The following is a 27,556-nucleotide window of genomic DNA, read 5'->3' on the forward strand; positions in this document are numbered from 1 at the left end:
GGGGGGGGGGATCGGTCGAATAAAAAGCCAGTGGAAAATATCGGGCCGCGGTATCTGGAAATTTTCACGATGTCCCGCAGAACGATCAACCCGCGATTCTGACAAATTTTCCGCGATCGCGTTCCGGGGAATCTTTTGAACGTTAACCCTTCTACCGGCGCTCCGTGTACGCGTCAGAGTTGAGTATTATATGAATGTTTCGTTCGAAGTATTTATTTCAGGATTTTATTGGAAAAAGGCATCTTTGTTACTTGTTGTACATTGTGCTGTTTGTTTTTTATTGGAATCAATTAATTGAGTGATTCTGTGTTTTAGGTTCTTTGATTAGGATCTTTAGGATAGGTCATTTGAATAGAGATTGCAAAATTATTAAAATAAGAATTTTCTGAGAATATTTTTATTTTACGAAATTTTTTATTTTAAATGCAATAACTACTTCGTCGAAATTAAAATAAATATATTAAATATTTAAGAAATAGTAATAACCAAAATTTGGTTCAATTTATCTGGATAGCATATCGTATTGGAACCATAAATTGCTTGGAAAGTTAACCCCATCTACTAAATATGAATATTATTAATTTATTTCGAATCGAAATCAAATTTAATTAATCTGTTATCGAAGTATAGGAACAAAAATAAATATAAAAAATAGGAATTGTTTAGTCGTATTAAAGAAAGTATTAAGAACAAATAAATGCTAATTAACAGTGAAAGGAATCATAGTGCAGGGGGTTAATCACCCCAAATACTTTCTAATTAATTGCTTAATCGCAGCAAGAACTATATCGTCAAAATCTTTCTAAAATCATCGATATTAAAAGCTGCGTAATAACATTTTTCTAACATTTTCGCGCTCCTCTCTTTTACAAGGGGATCCCGGAGAAAATAAATTCTGTTTTACTCGAAGTCTTTCGACGAAGAGATTTCTCCTCGGATTAGCGTATTTCACGCGAATCTGGTCGCAATCGCGGGACTTTCCTTCTCCGACGACGTGGAAAAATCTCGGCTGATTATCGGCTCGCTATAAAAATATACGCGGGGCGTTCGTGTTGCCAACGGCGACGCGCCAATTAAACTAATAATAGAAAATTACACGTTTAACGAACGCAGCAAAATCCGCAAATTTTTGTAGAATTTCACAGAATTTCACAATTTTTTCTTGGACACCAGAAAATAGATTAACGTAAACAAGAAACAGAAAATTTCGCTTTGTTAGTTAATATTGGATTTTCCTTCGCGATAGACATGATTTCGTTGAATCGACGCGTCGATACATTTTTATAGCAATCAAGAGCAGAAGGGCTGCGCCGGAAGTAGATTTTCACCGCAGATAGGAGAATGTTGCTTCGTAAAAGTTCTGTAGAACACGTCGGGCGATTATGGTTATTGCAGGCTGGAAATTTCGCCTGGGCTAAAATATGCTAATTCCGTTCTAAGGATAAGGTACGGCCGACCGGTGTGCTTCGATTGACATTTATAGCCATTAAAGATCACGATCTCGCGGTAGAAAATTTTATTCAGACCTCGTCGTGATATACCGTGTTCGACGACTCGATGACGCTATTGTGTTTCTGATACTGTGAACTTTTAGTATACGATACGTTATCAGTCTAAATCCTGGGCATCCTTTCAGTCTGTTAGAAGACGGTAAATCTCGGCACGGTTTTAGTTGTGCAATAAATATCGCGGTGGTTTATACAGAAACTATAGAGAATTATTTTGAAGAGAGATCAGAGGAAATTTAGGTTATACAGAAACTATAGGGAATTATTGTGAAGAGAGATTAGAGGAAATTTAGGTTATACAGAAACTATAGAGAATTATTTTGAAGAGAGATCAGAGGAAATTTAGGTTATACAGAAACTATAGAAAATTATTTAGAAGAGAGATCAGAAGAAATTCAGTTTCTTTTCAAAAATGTTTGACACGTTAAAAATAATATCTCACATAAAAAGCATCAATTCTCAATTATGTCTGCAGCTCGTCATTGTCACATTGCTAAAGAAAGTCCCTTTGAGGGTCCAGTTCATCTGGACTCCTCCTGTCAAAGGATTAATTTCCGTCGACCATTCACTCCACCGGTTTTCGTCAACAAGTGGATATTTCTCATTAGAGTCATAGGCGACAAATTGGTCGATCTCCAGGTGACAGGTGCCCCCGGTCAGAGAATCCAATATTCCGTGGAACAATATCGCGGCATTCCTCCGGCCGAGTTGGGCCATCGGAAGGATCGATCTCCCCCCCCCCCCCCCCCTGCTCCACCCCCTCTCGCCGCCGTGACGAAATGAATCCGGCGTGGAAGTCCAATCACACTCGTCTCGCGTAAGTCACGCCGTCAACGTGTCGTTAAGAGACCGATGCGGCCGACGCACGACTCCGGCGTTGCCTCGACGGACGTGCCGTTCGCCGGCAATCCTTTGGGCACGATGGCGCCGCGGCACAGTTGCCGAAGAAAAACGCGCGGTGCGTGCACCGGCCTCGGGTCGAAATAGAAAATCGTGGGATTAACTGCAGCCAGCGCGGCAGCCCTTGGGTGCTATAGGTATTTTCGGACCCCTTCGATAAGTCTCCTTAATTAGAATCTTATCGGCGCCGTGAACCAGACGCGGAGGACTCTTCACTGTGGGGCGACGACGAAACCAACCCTCTTTGATAATAGGGACGCGTGTGAAGCGTAATTTGGTTGATTTAGGGTTGTTCTAGTCTGCTAGGTAATTTTAGGTTAACTTAGAACCTTTTCCATATGAGATTACATAATATTTTATTAATTGGTTTTGCTGCAATTGGGCCTTGACGAAACCACCCCTTTTTAACAATAGAGACGTTTGTGAAACGTAATTCGACTGATTTAGGGTTGATCTAGATTTCTACGTAATTTTAGGCTAACTTAGAGACATTTCCAAATGCGAGAGTAAAATATTTTATTAATTAGCTTCAGAAATTAATATTTATTGAGATATCTTTTACTCGACTTTTAATAAATAATTACACCGATTCTTTCAATGCCTATTCAATTAGTATTTAATATATTAGATATATATATTAGTATATATCAATTAGTAAATATCTTTGTATCTTCTATTCAATTATTTACTCTAAACTCTTCGTAGCGAGCAACTTTCGCCCGAGACATTTCCTCGCGCGACGAGTACTTCGCAAGAAAAATTAAAGCTACGGTAAGTAAATTTTGTCGGCAGGTATTCGACAATACCCCGCGCACATGTTTCCCCAAGTTACATTATCATAACTGAAAAATTGTCAGTTCTTATCTCCCGGAGCTCGTTTTAATGGGGCAAGTTCTTTCAAAGATCCTCCCTCCCTCTCTCCCTCCCTCTCTCTCTCTCTCTCTCTTTCTCTCTCGTCCCAAAACGAAGTTACGAACTAAAATTGCGTTTTCGCGTTCGCAATTTTGCAAATTCAAAGAACCGCCCTCTGAATATACGAAATATGTTTGCCGCGTTTATTTCAATGTAAACTTATAAATGGTGTACCGCCCTTTTATGCGGACTTCATTGAAGTTAGCCCCCAATCTGCTGTTCAAGTGTTTCCGCGCTAACTGAAAAATGTATCGCCGCCGTTGCTGCGCATCATCGTCCGAGGGGCGCAGAGAATAAATTTATAAGGCATTAGCTCTTTACGGCATTTATTTGTGCAAACGATATAAAACGGTTGCATTCGAATGCAATTTCAAATGAGCGGTTGAAATGCAATTGCAAATAAGAGGGCAGACATTTTGTATAAGTATGGTTATGTCCGATTATGGCGGGTTGGGTTCGAAAAGAAAAATCTATCGCTGACTTGCACTCGGATTTGACGAAACTTGAATAAATTGTTATACAATAGTTAATATTATAGTTATAATTCATATACAATAGTTATAGCTAGAATTGGTATACAATAATTATAGTTATAATTGATATAAAGCTTCAAAAGAGAAACACTAATAAATTTTATTAATTTATATTATGCAAATCGAGAAAAACAATAGAATAAACGTTCCCTAGAATCCATATAATTAATCAGCATTGTTTCTAAAATTTTAATAGCGATATCCGAAAAATTCTATTTTTGCATTCCCAGTAAAACAATGCTTTTTACAATATGCTTTTTTTATGATAGCGATATTTTTATTATATATAACACTTTGTTAATTTGGAGGCGTGAAAGTATAAACTCGCGTTTGTAAATTGTTGATCGTTATTGCTTTAGAAGTTCTGCATACAATATATGCATTTTATACACCTGTATCTAATATTAGTAGCACAATTAAATAAATGGAAGCATAAAAGAATTTCGGCACTGAAAATATAATATCTGTTTTTTAAAGGTCCGCGTGTTAAAAAATACATTTTACTTCAATTGTAATATCGGCTGCAGCAACAGGTGGATCGAAGATTGGTACGCGTCGCGTTTCAAATCAGCCGGACGAATAAATCTTGAGATGTTACGACGATTAATTTAAAATGTTGGTTGGAGGAAGATATAATTTACATGTTTAAATATAATTTAGATATTTAGACAGAATTTAGACACTTAGATATAATTTAGATATTTAGATGTGATTTAAGTATTTAGACAGAATTTAGATATTTAGATGTGATTGAAGTATTTAGACAGAATTTAGATATTTAGACATAACCTAGAAATTTAGACATATTTCAGATATTTAGATATCATTTAAATATTTAGATATAATTTAGATATTTAGATATAATTTAGACACCTAAATATAATTCAGATATTTAGATATAAATATTTTAAAATATTACAAATGGGTCCTGACTATAGTCGGTCCTCTAGCAAAAGGGTTAAAGACATTTCGAACATGGTATATAGTTATATTATGTTGAAATACGTTCCTTTTTTCGTTCAAATACTACGTGAAACTGTAAGAATTTTTTTAAACATTATTGCAAACTTTCCTGAAACTACTTATGTTCTCATATGAATGTGTAACAACAAATATCCATACGAATATATGAAACAAATATTATTTTTACTAATAACAAATTATTTGACCAACAAGACCGTAAATTTCTCCGCCAATCTCTACTTTTAAAACTAAGAAAATTAAATCGTTTGCCTGAACAATGCTGATTAAAAATAAATTATAGTTCAAGGGTTTAAACATCAAAAATAATGTACTGTATATATTGATTTCATTCTCTTTATAAACATAAAGACATATAAAATATAAATTAATTTAAGTATACATAAAACGTCTACGGAATATTCTAAATACTATATTAAATAGAATAAATGAAAATAGAACGTTGAATTTTTCACACTGGAACTAAACAAATGTATAAGCCAACCTTATTTTATAACAATGGCTGGATTCGATTTATTTAAACTTCGCACAGCGTCTACAACAATATTTCATCAAACGAAGAAATTGATCGAAACGTATCTCGCTGAAACGTTCCTATAGGAAACATTCCCGTCAGGAATCGCGGATGGGAAAAATCAGGTGAACTTCGATTGCTTTAATAGCTTTAGTTTTATATATCCGTAAGAGACTAGCGAGGATCCATTAATTATTACCTTTGACAGGTCCGGACCATTCTGGCGAAACAAATTGCTATGAACCCAGGGATCGATGGATCCGCAGGGTCACTCTGCTCTCGGCCCATTGCGCGCCGGGCCAGAGAAACGGTGTATGTATTTCTGTTTTCACGATGATCGTTAGTCCAACGCCGCTGCCATTAAACGTAAACGGCCCTCGTCCGCACAGCGGAACGCACAACAGGCCGGCCCCCGCCTGGAGGGTATTTTTTTTATTATTGCTTTCATTACCGGCGTCGGTTCGTGCCGCGAATATGAAGAATCTTTGACGCTCGCAGCAATCAGTTGTACGTTGCTTGTTACGCAAACCGCGCGTTCATGATTTCTCTCAGTATCATTATGCGTGACGGAGTTCGGAGTTTAACAAGTTTGTACTTGGCTTTCTGCTTTTTACAAATGGAAACATTTTTCTGCAGATGATTTTTATACGGAACGATTTTTTAAAAATTTATTGCTTAAAGTCATGTGGTGCTTCAGATTATTAGCGACTTATCGTTGCTTTCTTTCTTCGTAAATATTTTTTGGCTTTCAAATAAATGACTTATCAAATTTTTAATTTCTAGAAAAATATCAGTCAAAGAAGATTTATTTATTAAGAAATGTATTATTATAATTTAACAGATATTATTACAATGGTATTTATAAATCAATTGTCTATACCTATATCGTCAAAACAGATTTTAATTCCAATTTTACTTTCAATTTTACTTCCAATTTTAATTTTACAAGTAAACGTACAAAGTAGAATAGATTCCTCTTAGAGCGAACATTTCATCCTCTAATTGTTGACTCGAGCACCGAACTATCAAAAGACTCCGCGCCCTGAGTCGCCGGACGGAAAACGCGTAAATGAATCGCGGTGCAGAGGCGTCTCTCAACAAACCACCGTCTCGCAAAAGAGGGTTTCGGCAGCGTCGATCTGAAATCTTTCGCTAACAAAGCTCCCGGAGCAGTCTGCACAATTTCTGAGTATTCCGAGCCTCCATCCCAGCCCTGCAGGTGGGAGAGATCCGCCGACGCAACGCATTTGAATAATTCGTCGGGAAGTTGTTTTCATCCTGTTTCCGTTTACGTAACGTTTGCCGGCGCGTAAAACCGTTTAACGGTCCGCGGGGAAGGCCTCGCAAGACACCGTCGCGAATCGGGCAATCCTGCGTTGTCGAGGACAACGAACCAAAGTTTTAGATGAAAAGTGGGATTTTATTAGGCATTTTTTAAATACGGAAGCAATAGACAATATTAGATTAATTCTTGCACTATGACTCCCTTCATGCTGCGCTGATTGGAACTTATTTGTTTTTAATATTTTTAATAATAGGACTAGACAATTGTTGTTTCTTCTGACATTTTTATTTAATTTAGTTTTTAAGCTTTGATCACAGAAGAATTAAATTTGATTTCGATTTAAAAGTAATTAATAATATTGATATTTAATAGATTTCGCATGAAAGCTTTGTCACGAGTCTGACTCGTTATTATAGTGCAAGGGGTTAATACTAGGGCGTCCCATAAGCTTCGTCTTTTTCTTTTATGAAAAATGAATGCGCGATATTTTTACTTAACATTGATTTATTGTGTTGTATATTATTCTATTTCTTCCTTTCTTTGAACTACTTCTTTCACAGACCATAAGCAATCCGCGAAACATCTTAATACACCATAATACTCAACACGGATGCGCGTTCATTCACAGTTTGTGTACGCAGTAGCGACACGCTGTTCGGCAACGATCCAACGGAGGAATTCTCGCGAATGCAATCGAGAGTACGTTCCGCTTCGGCTCCGTCTACCTTCAAACGACGAACCGTACGGAATGCCAGGGATGAGTTCCCCGGATTTTTTAACTTCTCGCGACCGGAATACGATATCGGATGCTTGTCTACTTCCGGTGTTCCAGCGCGAGTCGCGATGCTTGTGTAATTCTATGATTCGTCGATCTTTCGACCACAGTTCGATTTACAATAGAACCTCGTTCGTCACCGTCTTGTATATAGGAAGGTGTACATTCAGTATCTACCTTGAATAGAAGAGGATTTTTAATCCTTCCTAATTAATAAAATCTTTGATTTGTAATTTTTCAATGTATTATACAAAAAGAGAGTTATATATTATTATTAATGTTCATATTGCGAGTTCCATTTTTAATATATTTTAATTTCAAGGGGTCGTCGCGAAACTTATGTTTGTCCTCGCTTGCAAATTGATGACATTTTGTTTTACCATTTTGTTTAATTTTAGAAATCAAGATCAACTCAAAGTTATATAGAATTATACAACAATTAATATATATCGAGTTCTTTTAGATAGCAGTTCTTCGCGACTCACCCTGTATACTCAGCGACGTCTACGGAATGTACAGGATGAGTTCACTCGATTTTAGGAACCTGTAAGGTTCTCTGTAGTTTTAACTCTTTGCGCCCTGAATACGATATCAGAATGCCGTCGATGTCTCATGGTGTTCTACGCGTTGCGATTTTCTTGTAGTTCAATCTATACATACATATATATGTATATTACTACCAACTTTGTATATACTGATACATAGCACATATGTTGCTGATCGATTTTACAATTTCTTATTTCATAATAATTGAAATCATGCAGTCGCTTCAGTTGAAAATTCTACGTTGCTTTATTCAAGCACATACCATTATAAAAATCGTGGAAAATTTAAATCAATGCAATTCTGTAATTTTTAAAAATTTTTGTAAGCCCGAGGGAATATTTATTGATAAATAAATCTCAGTGTAAACTGAAGTCTCTTTCAGCCTTCTCGCATTTTGCAAAATTTTATTTTACCTCGCATTTAGTACAAATTTATTTCTACGTTGTGTATATTAAATTTGTATATATTTATTTGGGAATATTCTAAAATTCCGTCTGAAATCCAAATAAATAATTCCGCCAAACAAATGTAGGTAACACACCTGTCAACATGCTAAGGAGTCTACTAAACAGATCTTGACATAAACTCAAGCGATGTCTGTAGAATATTCAGGCCGTAGGAACTCGATTTTAGGCGAGCGTAAGGGCGTCTATATCTTTTACCACTTTGCGTTCTGAATACGATATCAGAATGCAGTTTACATCTGGCGTTCGAGTACACGCCGCAGCGCCAGCATAACACTGTAATTTCTCGATCCTTCACGCGCTGCTGGCGTTGCTAAACATGACTAAATATTCAATTACTGTTTTATATTGTATAATAGACTTCTAATTTCTACCAATCTTTAAACACAATTTTATTTGATTCGTTTGAATTTCTAGAAGTTGCCTTAAGATTTATAGAAAGTAGTATATGTACAGAAAAATATTATATATATATGGTATTTGTAAATGATTTTATCAATTTTTTCAATATTTTTCTTAACCTACTTTTCTATAGATTTTAATGGAATTTATGGAAATTGAAATAAATCGTTTGACTTGTGTTTAAAGACTTGTAGCAATTAAAAGTCTACTATTAAAAATTCTAGAAATTAAAATAATTCCAAATTTGTCTTCTATAACTTCTTTCGAATTTTTCCAGCTTAAAGGATTATACTAATTTATGAAAATTTTAAATCTGAGATTAGACGTTTAATTTATTTCATACGTTCCATGGAATTTCAATGAAAGACCAGCTTAAGGAATATATTAAAAAAATAATATTCTTAACGCTGAACAGCTCTTATTTATCTTTAATATTTTTGTTAATAAAATCGTACAATATTTGTTTCTTTTATTGTCTTCATATACTTTCGTTTCTAAGTTATGATAACAGAAGAATTTATTTTTATTTCGATATAGAAGAAATTAGTAATATTAAGTAGATATAATAATAATAGTAGCTATAATATTTAGTAAATCTTCCATGAAATCTGTAACACTGTATGACTCGTTATTACAGTGGAAGGGGTTAAAGGGTCGATTAATTGCGAGCAGATCTCCGTATAGTCTCAGCGACGTCTATGGAATATTCCGCCTGTGAAAAGACGATTTTCGAGAAGCGTAAAGGGATGCTTCTAATCTTTTGCGCCCTGAATACGGTATTAGGATATTGCCGATGGCTGGGGTGTTCTACAGTATGGTACGACCTCCTCGGCGATTCCACGATCTTTTGTCTTTTTTTCTTGTTCCAGACCTGATAACGAATTCATTAAGGCGACTGCTTGTCCGGGCTTGAATGTCTTGATTTTAATCAGCCGTAAGGGTTTCTATATTTTTTTAGGTCATTGCTTCCTGAATACGATATCAGGATGATTCTAATATCAGATAAGAAAGCAATCATTTTTAGTGAACTTTTTTCGTAGAAAAGATTGCAACATATTTTAAAAATATTTTTCGCTATTATTATTATTATCAACGCGATAGAAAGACAGTTTTAAAAATTGTAAAATACACTAGTCTAGCGAAGGAAATAAACATAACCTTTTACAATATTAACTTGAAATTATTTTCTAAATTGAATCAGTTTCTCAAACTCGGTTGAATGATTTACCTTTAAACCCAGCGATGAAACAAGCACCGTCAAGTTCATGAATGATTTATCTTTGAACTTAGTAATTAAACAAGCACCGGGTCGGTCCATGAATGATTCATCTTTAAACTTAATGATGAAACAAGCACCGACCAGTCCACGAATGATTTAATTTTAAACCAAGTGATGAAATAAGCATCAACCAGTCCATGAATTCTTCAGCAACTTCCAAAAGAAAATTACGTCAACCTCCGGTCACGTGAACCCTTTGACCCTCAGCTTGCAAAAATATACATTTACAGACGTTATAATGACATAGGATTGAATGACTTCATTACATTTTCCAAAATAGTATTCGCAATTCTAAAAACCAAATTTTCAGGAATAAATATATTTGAACCTATGAAATCAATTTGTCATTGTTGCTTTAAAATATTTTGTGCATTGTTCGCGATGTATCTGACAAGCACGTGTTTGTTCAAACTATAGTAAATTCTCTCCAATCGATCCTCAACTTATAAAATATAACAGTTTGTTTACCACTTTTCTCAATTTTCTCAGTTCAAACGATTATTCGAAGCGGTTCATTTTTACAATTGCCGATTAGCAAATAGCCTGACGTTAATTTAGCTTGCAATAACAGGATGTTACTGAATTCTGTTCTAAAAGTACTAAAATCGAGAGAAGCTAAATACGGGTTGAACGATAATAAAAAACTATTCTGATCCGTCACGGCCAATTCAGTCGGAGCGTAGATTCTCCATACTTTATAAGAACCGAGACATCGGGCTACTGTCCCGGACCATTTTATCAATAACAGCTTCCAAGCGATTTAAAATATAATATATGGGCGACATGAATCGAGTAGAATCGCAACAGAGTTGGAACAGCTAATTTATCTGTAAAATTTATGATACGATGTTTGTTTGATTAAACTTCCATTAACCAGAGAATTAATACATCTAGTATATCGATTTTTGGTACATACGTTCTGTTGTCCTTAATTGCATATTTTTATCTACTAATTCACCAATTATTAATTCACCAAATTAATACTGAGTCAAATGGACGCTTCGCCAAAAATAAAATCCAAAATATTTTTCCAGACTTACAGTGTTTCTATTTGACATAACTTCTAACTTCCATACCACTGTCCTTAGTTACCATCTTCTATTTACTAATTCACCGCTAATTGATACCGCGTCAAATTAACCTCTAGTCACTACTATTAACGCAGAGTTAATTTTACATCGAGTCTATTAACCTCTAGTCACAATTATCGACACGCAGTCATTTTACATCGCGTCTATTAACCTCTAGTCACAATTATCGACACGCAAACAATTTTACATCCATTCTATTAACCTCTAGTCACTGCTACTGACACGCAATTAATTTTACATCGAGTCTATTAACCTCAAATCACTACCATTGACACGCAGTCAATTTTACATCGGAGCCTCCCTTCTCGCTGTCTCAAAAGACAATCGATCGAGCTCGCGTATCATATTTCACGGATCGCTGGCACTGCTCGCGATAACCTTAAAGACACGCGAAACAAGCTAATATTTTTCCTTCAAGCTACCTGTTCGACGTCCACGCTCCGCGCTATCCCTTTATTTGTGCTCGTTTCCGCCAACAAGCCATCCGTCTTGCATTCTTCCTTGCCTTCGTCCGACACTCTTGCTCCTCTCCGGCCGTGCTTCTCGCGAGCGTAATTGCATAATTTTACGAACGGGTCGACGGTCGAGAGACTTCATTATTTTTACCGGTGAAGGTTTTACTATCCGTCCCTTCGTTTTAGTATTCCCGACACGAGTCTGATAATTGAAGAGAGAGCAGAGGAGAGAGAGAGAGCGCGGACAGAGAGAGAGAGACGCGTCAAAGAATATTTTACGGGTGGCGCTCGAACGAATTCGACGATGATCGCGCGCTGAATACACGGAAATCGTTTCGCTTCGCAGCCGCTGGAATCTGGCGCGTGACGGTAATATTACTTTTCGGATTCACCGAGGTGTCGCTTAGGGTCGTCTCGTGTGATCTGGTATAGTTTAGTATCGTCTGGTGTCGTATAATCTCGTCTTGTGTGATCTGGTGTCGTTTAGTTAGAAATAGGTTATTTTCTAGTGTAATCAGCGCGATCTAGTTATTTTGGGCAGCACTGGCCCATGCCGTTGCGTAACTAGTATGCGCGTGCGTTGATGAGTTGTCGCGAGTCTTTTGTTCCCTAAATGCGATTCTTCCTTCTTGAGCCAGCTGTCATACACGCAACACGTGGTTTGATCTTGTCCATCATATTAATCTTTCTATTGTGTGTTATTATATATTTATAAGTAGTCGCGTTAAATTCAAGTATTCGTTCTTTTTAATTACTTCATAATTTCGCGTATTCCACAATAAAATCGTGACAGTTTCGTGTGAACTGGTATCGCTGGCTGTGATCGGAGAGCGCCGTCGAAAACGCAACGCGGCAAATCCTCCGCCGAGTGTCGCTAAGAGCGACGCTATTGCGGTTGCTAAGTCCGCTGGCGATATCTGTTTGCGAATCAATCGAGGTTCAAGTGTTCCTCGATGTTCTCGCCCAGGCAAAATCGCGGGCACGGTGTCGGTCTCTTTGTGCTTAATGCATGTGATCCTCTTTGACGCGAGATTCACGCGATCGGTGCGGCGTTTACATTTAATAGTGAATTAACTGGTTTAGTGGCAGTGTTATTGTTGGGTCCTGTTGAATCGAATGATTGTGAACTAATCGTGAATTAATCAAGTGGATTGCTGATTTTATACATTTATTGTTCATTAGATTTTTTAGTTCTCATAGATATTTGGAGACATTTATTATTTGGAAACATTTATTATAATGGTGTTGCTGTCCTGCATCCTTTACTGTATATAGGTTGTACTAGGTGAAACAGCGATATTTTTATATTAGCTTATACATTCCTTTTTATATTAAAAATCTGCACATGTGATAAATGCATAAATATGCAAAAATTTAAAAATAGATAAAAACTAGTTTCATCAAGCATAAGAAATAGAAGCCACATAGAAATTTATCTCTTTCTCTCCTCGACAATTTAAATAAAAGGCAGTACATCGATATTCTGAAATTCTTTCAATATTTCGGCTTTTCATATGCGCATTTATTTACCCAATTTTTATCAGAAATGCTGAATCATTTATAAACGCAGAATTCGCCGCACTTTAAGCGGAGTTTCTTGAAACTACTGGAAGCTGTGTAACGCCGTCATTATTAAAGGCACTCTAAAGTTGAATAGCAATGCTCGCGATTAATTTAAACATTTAATTCGATTTTGTGGAGTCTCTTTCGTACCGCGGCGAAATGTTATTATTTCCCGAAAATAGCGTCTCTATTTGTCTCTTTTTGGTGGGCGGGGGGTTGTCGCTTTCCGGAGCCGAAACTCCCCGGTCTGAAAATTTCGCTTCCGGTCCTGTCAGCCGCGTACATATTCATACCGGTGAAATAGTTCGGCCGCGGCACCGTGAATAATATCGATTTATCGAAGGAATTTCTTCAAGTATTTATTCGGACGCCGAAATTGACGGTTGTCGCGCGTTCCCCAACGCCTTTGACACGCGACCGTTTGCGTTTCGCGTTTCCGCACACTTGAATTTGGAATTCGCTTTTGTCTGCGCGGTAAGAAACGTCTATAAGACACGCGGCTATTACGAGAGAACCTTTCCACATGTTATGCACATAATTTACGTACATTATGCTCTTAAAGTTGAAGTGAGAAACCGCATTTTTTAGATTCACTTTTAAAAGGTACCGAAATGTAATTTCTTAATTTCAATTAATTGAAACGAAAATATATTTTCGCTTAAAATTAAATACTCAGTGAAAATTAAAAGAGCGTAAATTTATACAATAAAATAATAAGAAATAAAAATTTGTTTCTTAAGATGTATATTCCAATTCTTTTGTATGAACTTCTTAAAATGTTTCAATAGAGACTTTAACAAAATTCCATACAAAAATCACTAATATTAACGTATGTGTCTATATCGGTATTTATTTATAAAAAATAGAATCTGGTGGTTGAAAGAAGTTTAATATAAAATAAATAATAAATGAAGCGTTTCCAAGATTATGCTACCAAGGATAATAGACCACTAAATACCGTGCAACAGTTAGAAATTGCATCGGGGTTTATCGTTCCGCGACAATGAGCCTTTGTCGGCCTTGTCGTCGACGATAATCTTGCCTCCCCGATACATTCGCGGGTCTTCCACGGCTGATGCTCTCCCGAAATCCGCAAGACGGGAGGCATCGAACACCTATCAGTGCCCACGGAAATCCGTTCTCGCCGGCTCGATACGAGCCGATAAAACAGCGCCGCGGATCCCGCGCAGCAAATTGAAACACAAAAGAGGATTCCCTTGCCGACGCACGAGCTCGTATTTTCCCTGGAATTCGTCGGATTCGCGCGAAACCGAACATTAAGAAACGCTTTGCCCCCCCCCCCCCCCCTTTCTCTCTTTTACTGCTTCCGCTGTCTCGCGCTCCACGTTCAATCGTCGCGCGTCGCCGCACCTCCCGACGATTCCTGTTCGCGCGCGAATGTCACGATCCCGCGTTCCCAACCCTTTCACAAAGTCAGATTTAACGCGTTGTCGTTTGGCTATTTGTTGCGTCGCCGGTCACAAAATTTCGGTGATTTTTGACGATATTTATAGAAATTGTATGGTCTGTATAAAAACATTTTTAATTTGTTAAGAATTATATATATTTCAGTGAAATTTTAGAAATGGTATATCTTTATATATATTTGTCTTTTAATAATATTTAATATTAATATTAATACTATAAATATTCATATTAAATATTTATTATTAATATTAATGCTATCAATATTAATATGAAATATTCACTATTAATATTAATACTGCCAATAATAATATTAAATATTTATTATTAATATCATCCTATAATAATATTTTCAAACAAGGTATATGTAATTTATTCACAGTTTTCGAAATTGCAGAATGCATTTTCTTATAACATTGTTAATTTATATATCTCATATATCCACTTTCGGGGCAAGTCATGTACCTTGATGATAATCTATCGATCTTTCGAAGTTTTTGAATAATTTCTGCAACCAGCTAGAATGTTTATTGGATGGCCGTGCAACCGTGTTGCTTTTGTATGTATTTGCCAGTACATGTCAAGGCAAATTCAATTATATGCGAGACACAGTGGCTTTCGTGGTATATAGGGTGTCCAGAAGTTTAGCGATTAAACTTCGCAAGCGTATTCTAGAGATGCGAATGAGATTAATATGTCATGTAACAGAGGTACGTAATGCTCTACGGTAACTGTCGACGTAACGTGAAGGGTTGGACCACCCAATTTTCCGCACTTCCTGCAACTTACAAAATATGATAGGAGGTAATTTATTTTGTATAAAATATACCGGAAAATACAATTTGTTCTTAAAAATAAGAAAAACAATAAATATTGTATAATAATATTTACTATAACAATATTTACCTAATATTTGCTATATTATTACAATAATTGAATATAATCGTAACAAATGCTCTGTTGCCATCGTGATATCAATTTATAAATATCATTTTTAAGAAATATATGTTGCAAATAAAATGACGTTAGCAGGCATAATTTTCCAGTAAATCTAATATATTGAGCAACAAACTTTTGCTATAAAAGTTGCGTAAAACAATATTTTTTGTTTTATTTCTCGGCAATTTAGAGGTCAATTTTCTTATTTCTTTTTTAATTTGAGTACTACATTTTTTTTATATGGAAATATGAATATTGTACACTCGATAGTTTCGCGGTTTTCGGGAATCGTGGAATTTTCTGCGAAAGTATGCATCATCGTTGGAACGAGAAACCGATAAATTGCGCTTGCACGATGCATCGTGCATTCTCGTGGAACGCAGACACAGCATCTTGAAAGTCAAGAATATTTCGTAAGTTGCAGAAAGCGATTGTTCATCTGACTACCGTCGCGGGATGGGATGGCAGTTGCTTTATTGCTTCGATGACAGTTTTAATAATTATATCATTTCCTTTACTCTTTACAATTTCGAATAATTTGCCTATTTATAAACATAACCTTGACAGTTTTAATAATTATTTAATTTTCGTTGATTTTTACATAAATAGTAATAATTCGATAAAAATCATAAAAACAACATAATCGATTTTATACAAATCTACATTTTAATCCTAGAAATTAAAAAAGAAATCGAAACGTAAGAAAGACAATGAAAACGTTCGAGGATTGTGCGATCAGGTGTTTCCCCGTGGAACGGTATCTCGAATCTCATTGATTCCGCGTCTTTTAGTCCGGTATTAAAAGGGTGCCTAGCGCACGATGCAATCCGTAAACCCCGAGGTATCCACGGCGCAATGGGTTTTCCTCGGGGGCGGTGATTTCCATCGGGTATCTCGCTAAACGGTAGCAATCGGAAGACGAATTTCCTCGCTATATATCCACGCTAACAATTCGGGTAGCTCTCTCGCTCGGAAGGTCTTCTGCGCCGCCTACGTCTGAATCTCGAATTCGGGGGTTGTCCCCCTCCTCCACCCCCGCCCCTCCTCTCCGGAACCGCGAAGACTCTGTTGGCGATAAATCCACGATTTCGCTTCTTACCCCGAGAGTGCCAGCGAAGCAACCTGTTCCATCGTTAACCGGATTTCCCGACGTTGCTGCCGCGGCGCGTTTGCATTTTCTCTGCTCGGCGGCAGACTCTTTTATGGATCGAGTTCGATTAAAATTCTACCGGTTTCGAGGTTATGTCGAGGTTATTAGATCGCGTGTATTTAGGAAGAATTGAGGAACTATATTTTATCCGGACGAAATTGGAGTTTACTTTGATATATTCGTTGACACTATCTCTAGAAATATATAAATTTGTCGAAAATTTGTCAGGTTATGCGAGTGTGGGAATTAATTTATTCCAGCGCAACTTTATCAAAAGAAACAAATTACTAGTAAGTAATCAGTAGTAAATTAAGTACTTGTTAAGTAACAAGTACTTCATTTTTCCATTTAATAATTCTATACGTAATTTTTAATCAGGTTTATTTATTTTTAACTAATTATTATGCCAGTCTTTGTCTTTAATTTATCTAGAATTGAATCAATTATTTTCCGTAATATACAAACGATGAATTTTCGTCATTTGGCTATCAGCGATTATTAGCGAAATCACGAATTTTCGTAGGAACATATTTTAAAAATTCGTGACGTCACTATCCTCCGATAACATTCAGAAATCCCGATTTTCCCTTTCGTCTCCGCGTTTCCCCGCTCCGTTAAGCTCGCGACTCGCGCGATCCTGATCCGCGACGCGGCAGATTCGTGGAATTCTTTTTTTTATTTCGGAACTGCCCCGTAAAAATCTGCGAACTCGTAAGCCACGTCGAATATATGTACAATCGTTCCACGGCATGGTCAACTTATCGAGGAGCACAGAGCGTTTTTTTCGGCCATTTTCTTTTTTGTTTGCTCTCACGCACCGAGGTTATACGGCATTTTTTTATAATTGAAAATTTGCGTCGCGCGCGCGCGAAAAAATAAAAATATATCCGCGTCGTCGTACGTTACTCGGACACGGTCGATTAAACGGAATAGCCGCGCAGCCGAGTTTCACCCTTTTGCCTCCACGGTCTCGCGCGGAACGTGAAACCGTGCCACGACACTGTCAATCGTTTGTTGAATAAATTCTTCGAGGCTGTTGCCTCGATGTAACGTTGAACGTGCGTGATGCTGCGTTTTTGCGTGGGAAGCAATGATCTCGAGTAGAAAGCAATGATCTCGAGTAGAAAGCAATGATCTAGAGTAGAAAGCAATGATCTCGAGTAGAAAGCAATGATCTCGAGTAGAAAGCAATGATCTCGAGTAGAAAGCAATGATCTGGAGTAGAAAGCAATGATCTGGAGTAGAAAGCAATGATCTCGAGTAGAAAGCAATGACCTTGCGTTGAAAGCAATGACCTTGCCTAAAAAACAATTATTTCACGTAGATAGCAATGGTTTGGCTTTGAAAGGAATTATCTCGCATAGATCACAATGGTTTGATTTATTAATCAATTATTCCACTTAGAAAGAGGTGATCTCGCTTAGGTCTCCGCGGTGGAACCCTCGAGTTTCTCGAAGCTCTCGCTTTCCTCGCCGAGCGCGAAGAAGAAAGAGCGTAGCGCCGGCAACACGGGGAAACAAAAGGTGGCAACGGGTTCGCGTAAGTCCAGGCGTGTGCCCGTGGGACGCGTGCTGGCGACGCTATAACGTCCGGGAATGCACCCCGGAGAGGCCGCGGAGCCGAGGCATCGTCGCGTCCGTCTGCGGGCGCCGCTTGAAAAATAAAGGCGCGCGAAACGGCTGCGTCGCGCGCGTATTACGCTAGCTTCCACTCGAGAGGATAATTTTTCAAAGGGGGTGTCCCTTTTCGGCTCGTCTTCGTTTTGCGCGCGCGCGCGCGCGCGTGGGGAGAAAAAGGCGAGCCAGGTGAAAGGCTGCCGGCGCTGTTGCGCGCGCGAGAGAGCCGCTCTACCCGCGGCTTACCTTCATCCCTCTTTTCCCGTGCCGCGTCTTTCGTTTACCTTTTTTCACCGCCTTTACGTACCCTGCCGCTCACGGCCTCCGACACTCTTTTCCCCCTTTTTTTTCTTTTTTTTCCTTTTTATCCGGGTTCTACCCCCCGGTTCCGCGTGTCTTCGCCTCTGCCCCTCCGCGCCGTTTTTCCTGGCCGGCAAGATTTTTCTGAGCCGATGAAGCATGATCCGGGCTCCGCTCTTCGGACGGAGACATCACACGGGGGATCGGCCAAGGAAGCCGGTGCGCTTCGATAACCCTTGACGGGATACTCGTGAGCAGCCACTTGTAGCCTAACTCCGCATTCCTGCGGCGATCGTCTTCGCGAGATTGACACGTTGTCCGGTCGTTCGCTCGATCGACGGTTGCACCGTGCGTCTTCACTTCGTTGGACGACGACGCGTCGCCGTTCAACCCTTTGCACTGTCAGGCACCACTGAAATTGTTCCATCACGCTCTAAAATTGTTTTTAAAGCAACAATATCTAGATTTGAAAAATCGTTGAAACTGAAACTGTTCTAGTCACAAGGATTAGTTTCATAAGCACAAAATGTTCTATTGTTCTATCACGTCCCAAAATAATTTTTATAACCAGAAAAATCTATACATACGTGGCAGTATCCCTGAAGAGGTCAAGATCAAAATCGACAGTTTTCTATTCTATTATTTAATATAAATTTACATATTAAACATATGAACTTAATATGAATTTAATATAAATTTAATATACCCTTTAATATAAATTTAATACCCCCGGGTATTCTTTGTAAGCCCGGGGGAATAGTAATTGTTAAATAAAAGAATTTAATATGACTTCAACATGAATTTAATATAAATTTAATATAGATTTACATACCTAGTATAGAGTTAGTATACCTAATTGATCTTCACTACATCTCAATAATTATTCATAAAACATTAACTAACTTTTATATTCAGTACAAATTGAATTACAAACATTTAATCTTCGTTAATATTGAATCTCCCTTTGCTGCACCAAAAATAACAGATTTTACAAATAATTATACTCATTAATTATCGACATAACCTAATTTCGACTTTTGTCCGTTTCACAGACAAATTCAACTAATTTATACCAGTTTAAAAAATATTACACCATTTTAAAAGCATAGACTGAATTTTTCTCCCCATTTCCATAAGCTTCGATATCCAATTAACTATCCAGAAATATAATCTGCCCTCTCGGAAACAATTAAATGCCACCCTTAATTTCCCTATAAAGACAATGAAGAAGGGAATACGAGAATGAAATCGATGCAATGTAAATCGATCGGTCAACGTACCAACAAGCACGAAACGAGATTAGCGCGGCGAAAATAAACAAATAGATGAATACGTAATTGAATCAATTAAAAAGTGGTTGAAGAATAACTCGACAGGAACGGACGAATAAAATGGCCAGAGATAAGCCGAACGGACGGTGAACATTATAATTCTGACGTAGTCGAATCGTCGTCGACGGCCACCGCGACTCTCCATTAATTAGAGACCAGGTTTTAACATTGCCCGCTGAATTATTCCGATAATACCTTAGCATATTTCGTAGCCAATTAACGATTCGACGTGTTACACCTGTTATTAATGTCGGTGTATATACAGGACGATATAATAAACAAGTTAGCGTGTTAATAATTCATCGGCGGAACAATAAACGATGATATAGTTACCGAGAGCCGAGTGCTTTGTGTTCGTTAACCCCTTTGCTCTTATGATTTAACCCTTTCCACTCGAGTGCACAGAGTGAAATTGTTACGTTCTATAGTAATTTTTATATTATGCAAAATTGAATTTTATTAATTGTTAACCCTTAGCGCACGAGCGAGGACTCTGAGGCGCCAATGGAATTCGTTGTATCATTTCCAAAATAAATTTTATATTATACAAAATTCAATTTTATAATATAATTTTATAACACTAGTGTAGCGTAAAACCAGTGTAAATAATTATATTTAGAGGTTAATAGGAAGGTACAGGGTAAGAACTATAATTATAAGCATTTTTGTGCCTAGCATACTTACAGCTATACCTAAACCCTAATAAAAGTTCTGTACCTTGGATGCGAAGGTTTCTTTCTGCTTAACATCCCCTAACTAAGCTAAAATGGTCAATGGTTTCTAACCAACGGAACAACGTTCTGTTACAGATAGAAACGACATCAGCGCCATGAGGCACCTGCCGTGGATCTCGCTGTGCTTCCAGGCGGTCCTGGTGGCGTCGTTGCTCTCGTCGAGCCTGTCCGCGTCGACGAGGTCGCGCGGCAAGAAGAAGACCGGCAAGGAAACGAAGGACGTGAACATCTGCAACCTGGACGGGCAGGACATGCCGATCGTCTGCCTGTGCGACAGCACGCTGATGAAGAACGCCACCGCGGCGAAGTGCATGATCATGAAGCCGACGAACCTGACCGACCCTACCTGGGACTACTTCACCTCGCAGATCTATCTGCAGGAGTTGACGTTCATCGTCCGGACCGAGAACAGCCTCGAGTACATACCGACGCAGCTGTTGCGCCAGCTGAAGAACCTGCGGAAGATCGCGTTCCTCTACGCGAGGATCGATCAGCTCGCCGAGTACGCGTTCTCGAATCTGTCGACGATCACCGAGATCAAGGTGAACCGTAGCTCGATAGCGACCCTCGGCAGCCACGCGTTCGAGAACATGAAGAACCTGTCGGTGATCAACCTGAACGAGAACCGTATCGCCGAGATCAACAGGTAACGTTGATCGTTTCGTTTCGTTCGCTCTACGTCTGTGCCAGCTGTGTTGCCGTTAATTCGATTCCCCCCGTGCGCGCTGTTTGTGTAATGCAGTCGAGAGCGCGCGGGAGTATCAATATTTATTGTTACGATTATCGTCGTTATTATTATAATAACGCGTGTTCCGTTTCGATGCATGCTCGTTATGGATCGGCTTGGATGTTCTCGCGTGTTGCCGATTTTAGGCGCCGTTGCTTCGTTGAAGGAAATACAGGACACGCGGTTGCGATGCGCCATGGAATTGTTACGTTTCGGTTAACGAGCGGATTTGTCGGATAAACGAAATTTTCGATGGTCTTGCTTTAACCCCTTGAATTGTAATAACGAGCCAGACTCGTGACAAAAATGCAGGATCTAGTAAATATTATTCATTTCTTCTGAAATCAAATTTAATTCTTCTATAAGAAATAAAAATCGTTTGATCGTATTAGGGAAAATGTTAAGAACAAATAAGTGTTAATTAATATAGCGTTGAAAGCATCAAGGGGTTAATACAGTTGGCTGTTGCAATTTCTTAGCAAAGTGTACGCATGGCTTTTGTAATTTATTAGCTATATAAGTTTCTTCACCTGCTATTTGTTGTTTAAGGTTGATTTATTGTTTATGCTTCCATCTCTCAGGAAGCCTCATCGTGCCTTTTTACAAAACAATTGAGGCTTGCAAAATATTACACCCAATAGAATTAAGTTTTATTATAGTAGACTTATTAGACTTATTTTGTTAGTTGTTGATCGAGCTATTTATAATTGCGAGTGAATGTTGAAAGTAGCCGAGCACGTTTTGTTAAATATTTTGTCTTGTGAATGCATTTATTTTAGCAACACGCTGTAGTACAAGTATTGCTTTGTATATTTCGCCGAATCCTATAGCATGGAGGATTGAATTCATTTTATCAAAATGATACAGTGTAAATAAAAATTCTTCGCTCACACTTTATTGTAATTTAAACGAATTATATTACATAATTATGAAAATTGTCTCAGTGCAAAGGAAATCATCGTATATCACAGGATTTAGGATACATTTAGGGCTGTTAATCATCGCTCACGCATCGCATTAACGCTCATCAATTATTTGCACGGTTATTCGAATAATTTTATAGTTCAGATTCGAATAAATTATTTGTAAATGTGAGAAACTGTTCGAATGAAAAATTAAGAATTATTCGAATAAGGAGTGAAGAATTATTCGAATGAAGAATAAATTAATCGAATAAAGAATGAATTATTCGAATAATGAATAGATTAATCGAATAAAGAATGAATTATTCGAATAATGAATAAATTAATCGAATAAAGAATGACTTAATCGAATAAAGACTGAATAATTCGAACGAAAGATGACAAATTATTCGACTTAATAAATAAAATAATTTCTCACGATTTAATAAACAAAAATCATTTTTACATACAACCAACAATCGTTATTCGAATGAAACATTCTTCTAGAAAAAATTTCATTCAAATAATCGCCTTAAATATTAATTCGAAACAATACGAAAATAGCCAACGCTTTAAAGTCTTTGTTTTGCACTCTCCATATTAATAATAATTATTAAAAACACCTAACTTTGCTCATACTATTAAATTAAATTAAAATCGCGAAAAATGTCCTTCAATTCCATCCTTTTTTTCCGGGGCTGTATCCGGACACCGCCGAGTTATGTTTATTAAAGCCGGCAATCGTAGCGAGACTAATCAGCGGGACAGACGTGTGAGACAATGGCGACGCGAGAGAGCCTGCGTCGGATTCCGCTTTCAATAGTCTCGGAACGACGAGTGCCCTCCGCGGCGGAGGACCCTTCATAATTCCGAATGATTCGTTCAATTATGCCGTATTGCGAGCCGCGCGGCTACCACCACCACCACCACCACCACACACCGCCGTAAGCGGATAAATTGGAAACGTCTTTAGCCGGGCATAGGGCGACACTTTACGCGGAACACAGGCCGGATAAATTGCCGTGGAATTTCACTCCGCGCGGCTCGACGATGCTCCGGGTATTCGAACTCGTTTCGTTGAATCGCGGCAGCGGCGGCGGCGGTGCCGTATTTGATAATATAATCGAAATAGAACGCGGCGGCGGGGCCTACGCGCAATAGCGGAATTGTCGCGAGCAACGGTAGCTCTTGAAATCCCTGTAAACCAGGCGTTTGACGTGGTTAATAATTGATTGATCAATTAGCGGGTCGGCCCATACGGGTATACGGGTCGCGAGCGCAGCCCGCGCGGCCCGCGTTTCTCGCTCCCTGCGATTTATCGCGTGGAATTACACCTATTTTCGGGGAAAAAATACGAGCCCCGCGATTGTAACTCGGATCGACTGCCGACTTGCGCTTCTTGCTAGTGGGAGGATTTTGTTTGGAGGGGAGATTCGTGTGTAATGATCGAAATTAATTAACCCTTTGCACTCGAGTGGTGACTCTGAGGCACTAATCAAATTGTTACAGCACATTTCGATATAATTTTTATATTGTGAAAGATTAGATTTCAAAAATTATTAAAAGTATAACTGTTGTTGCATGAGTGACAAGATTCAATTTTGTATGCATAAAATACATTTTGTCATGTATGATAGAAATGCTGTATGTCTATAGGATATATTTTCTATAGTCATTTTAATACTAAAGGACTAATATATTAAACAGATAATCTCATTTTAAATTATCTAACGACACTGTACTAGACAAATATTTTCACTTATTAAATTTATCCACACTCACATTTATCCAGAAAAAGGAGCAGAAAATATATGAAAATATAAACTCATTACAAATGTTTGTGAACATCGCCGTCTTCTCTCCAATTTAATAAAAATATTAAAAGCAGAAGCACGTTTCTATTTATTTCATGTTTTTTATTATTAAGTAAGTCGATCTTCGTTTGGCAAAAAGATCCGCAGTATGACATTTATTCTTGTTAATTACGCGACGCTTTGGATCTTGAATTTCAATAAAATACTCTAACAAATTTTATTAAAATACTAAAATACAAAATTTTATTAAAATACTGTAGTAATTAAAGCGTTTCTCAAAACACGTCACCGTATATTGACAAAACCTTAACATAACCTTAAAGTGTCATAACTATAATTAAATTTTCTAAAGTGTAGAAATAACTTGTTAACACAGTTTCTATTGTTCCTATATTGGAGAATCTGATTGCCCCCCGCAGAATTCATCCAATTTGAAGAGTACAATTAGAGAAGGACGAAAACTTTGTAACACAGTTTCTATTCTACGTAACGGATGATCGTATTCTCTCGGCGAATTAATTCATTTCGAAAAGTAGAACACCCCCGTTATCCGGCGCGAATCGTAATATTCTACTTTGATGATACAGAAGTTCAACCCGGGGGAAAGTATACTGCTAGGAACCCGAGTCAGGATCTGTTCTTATGATTTATTGAAGTTCTCTGTCTAACGAGAGAGGAGAGGTCGCTGGAATTTGGGTCGACGATTTTAATGAAACTTTTTTTGGCGAAAACGGAGTGAAAAAGTCATTAGAGACATTTCGGAGACGTGTTCGAGCGTTTGCGTGAATTGGCGTTATTTATTATGATGTTCAACCCTTATCGCTCCAATTTACAATAATGCTGCCAAGCTCTAGCCAGCGTTCTAGTGTTCTGTAAAATTCTTGCAGTGATAATTGTTAATGTTTTTATTTTATCGGAGCGTATTGGCTATCGATACGAAAAACGAGAAATAAATTCGAAGATGTTAGAATTGAAATTCAATTGAATTATTATTTTATTCTGCTTTTATGCTAGGCGATTCCTTTGTCAATCAAAATATACCAACTTTGTTTAATTCCAATATTTCTTCAATGGTAATCGACAACAATATATCACTAAAGTTAATGCTCCATAGTCGTAAACCAAATGAAATTGTTAGTTAGTAAAAATGTTAAAAATTCAATATTTTTGGTCACAAATCAAATTAAATTATTATTTAGTAAAAATGTTAAGAAAGCAATATTTCTTCAATAATAGCCAACAACAATATATCACTGTTCGGCGCTAAAGCTTAACACTCCACAATCATAAACCAAATTAAATTCTTCTTTAATAAAAATATTGAAAAGACAATATTTCTTTAATAATAGCTAACAACGATATATCCCTGTTCGATACTAAAAGGGTTAAAGCCTAAACCGTCTAAGTTCCATCGATCGATAAAGGACACCCTTGCGGCAAGGAAGTCTGTAGTTTCCATTTGTCAATTGTAATACGTGCTGGTACCCCCTGATTTCGCGTACCTATACCGTTCTAATTACACCATAGACTGTAGTATCCCATATCGATGATGCTCCTTCATTCGACAATACCCTTATGTCACTTCCACGTTGCAGATCACGAAAATTTCGATTGCTTGCAATAATAATAATATCAATCCTTCATTAATACTTGTTATCAACATCTTAGGGGTTGAACAAAGATTAATATTGCTTTGCGTTTTTATATATATATGCAGTAAATTGTTTGGTAATTTATGCAGTTAAAAAACGTTCAGAATTGTATAGATTATGGTATCGAATCAATATTTTTCAATTTGAAGCATCTTAAATTATGTTAAATGGTCTTTGGTTACTTAGAATTTTATAACAAATCCAGTTGTTAATTTTGAAAGTGTCTCGACATAATCTTGTTATGTCAAGGTTATTGATTATTGATGACCTATTGTCAAGGTTACATAACTTTGACATAATCTTAACATAACCTCAACTCCATTCTTCCTAATAAAACGCCTAGCGGACGCTTCTCGCAAGCACAGAATAGCGTCGCTACATACCGTAGTTCGGCATTAAAAGGGTTGAGACCCTGTCGAAAACAATGCCCAAGGTCCGTGGCGTTATGAAACGACGAGGGCGGTGGATTAATGCGCCGCGAGAACGGTTGTATCGCGGCCCGGTATCTAGCGTGTTCGCGGAGCGTGCATACGCAATGCATTATCGAGGGATCGAGAGGAGGCCCGACCATGGACGACCGTGCCCGACCATGGACGAGCGTGTAGCGAGCGTGTGCGAGCGCGGGCGGGAGTTCAGCGACACGGTTTTCCGTTGAAAGCTCCTTATCGGCGCGACTGGAGGGTGTCGCGCGGTCCCGCGATCGCGACGATCGCGATTGCGCGCGGGGAACTCGTAATCTCGGCATTGTAGCCGGTCGCTGCGACACTATAAATAAGCGCGGAGATCGCTGACGTTCGATAACAGTGGGGGGAGGGGGGCGAGTAGGAGGGGGAGGGGTGGAGGGGCACCGGTGTGCGCGACGCGATAGAAACGCGGACAATGCGGTCCGGAGGATGCCGCGCAGTTTTCACGGCTCCGCGAGCCTCGAGTTTCCACGGTCGCGTTTAAAAGCCCCGCGCCCGTTTAGCGATCGCGGCAACGCTGATTGAGTGGCAAAACTTCATGACACGCCGCACTCCGTTGTCCCGATACCCGCCCGGCTCTTTCACGAGTCCCCGTACAAATCGTTTACGAATTTGTCCCGGCGTGCGCGGAGGCAAATATAGATAATTAAAAAATGAATGTTAAATAAAAATAATTAATTATTTTGAATTTCACGATCATTGCCTTCAGTTATAGTCTTTCGAATATTATAATATAATATTATATAACCATAAAAACATTTTCTCAAAAACATTTCCTAGATCAAAAGTTGTCTATTCTATCCTTAAAACTGCGTCACGTGATCTATAAACACTTCAAAGTATTAATAAAAGCCCGATAAGAAGGATTTCGCCCGAAGTTTCATGAATAATTTCACAGGTGTTTTGCATATATTCCTTCCGCACGTGCATGTAGAATGTTGTAACCGATTTGCATTTTATTGTCAGCTACACGCAAACAAACGATCCCTTGATTCAATTAAAAACACTTAATAATTAGCATATATAATACTGTTTGACTTTGGCTATTAAAATGTTCCATACGCATGCGTTTATAATTTATGCTTGTATGAATGTCTCGATTGCGACTCGTGTCTTGTTCCCCGTTTCTGTCAAGTGTCAAACACTTTGCAATAAATTATTGAGCTGTACGTTCACCTGGTTTCATATTTGTTATTAAATTAGATTAAATTCTACAAACATCACATTTGTTATTAAGCTAGATTAAATTATAGAAACTTCGTTACATTTGTTAAACTAGATTAAATTATAGAAG

At 38.0% G+C, this 27,556-nt stretch overlaps 1 protein-coding gene across 1 annotated transcript in view; it reads left to right on the plus strand.

Moving 5' to 3' along the window:
- The window catches only part of Con (leucine rich repeat protein connectin), a 262,102-nt gene that overhangs the window by 65,631 nt on the left and 168,915 nt on the right, over positions 1-27,556 (plus strand). Inside the window, exon 2 of the mRNA XM_078186729.1 lies at positions 20,779-21,349. Within this exon, the coding sequence (XP_078042855.1) occupies positions 20,799-21,349 (551 nt within the window). The 5' untranslated portion in view covers positions 20,779-20,798. The remainder of the gene's footprint in view (positions 1-20,778; positions 21,350-27,556) is intronic.

The sequence above is a fragment of the Augochlora pura genome, chromosome 7 (genome assembly GCF_028453695.1).
Source record: "Augochlora pura isolate Apur16 chromosome 7, APUR_v2.2.1, whole genome shotgun sequence".
NCBI lineage: Eukaryota > Metazoa > Arthropoda > Insecta > Hymenoptera > Halictidae > Augochlora > Augochlora pura.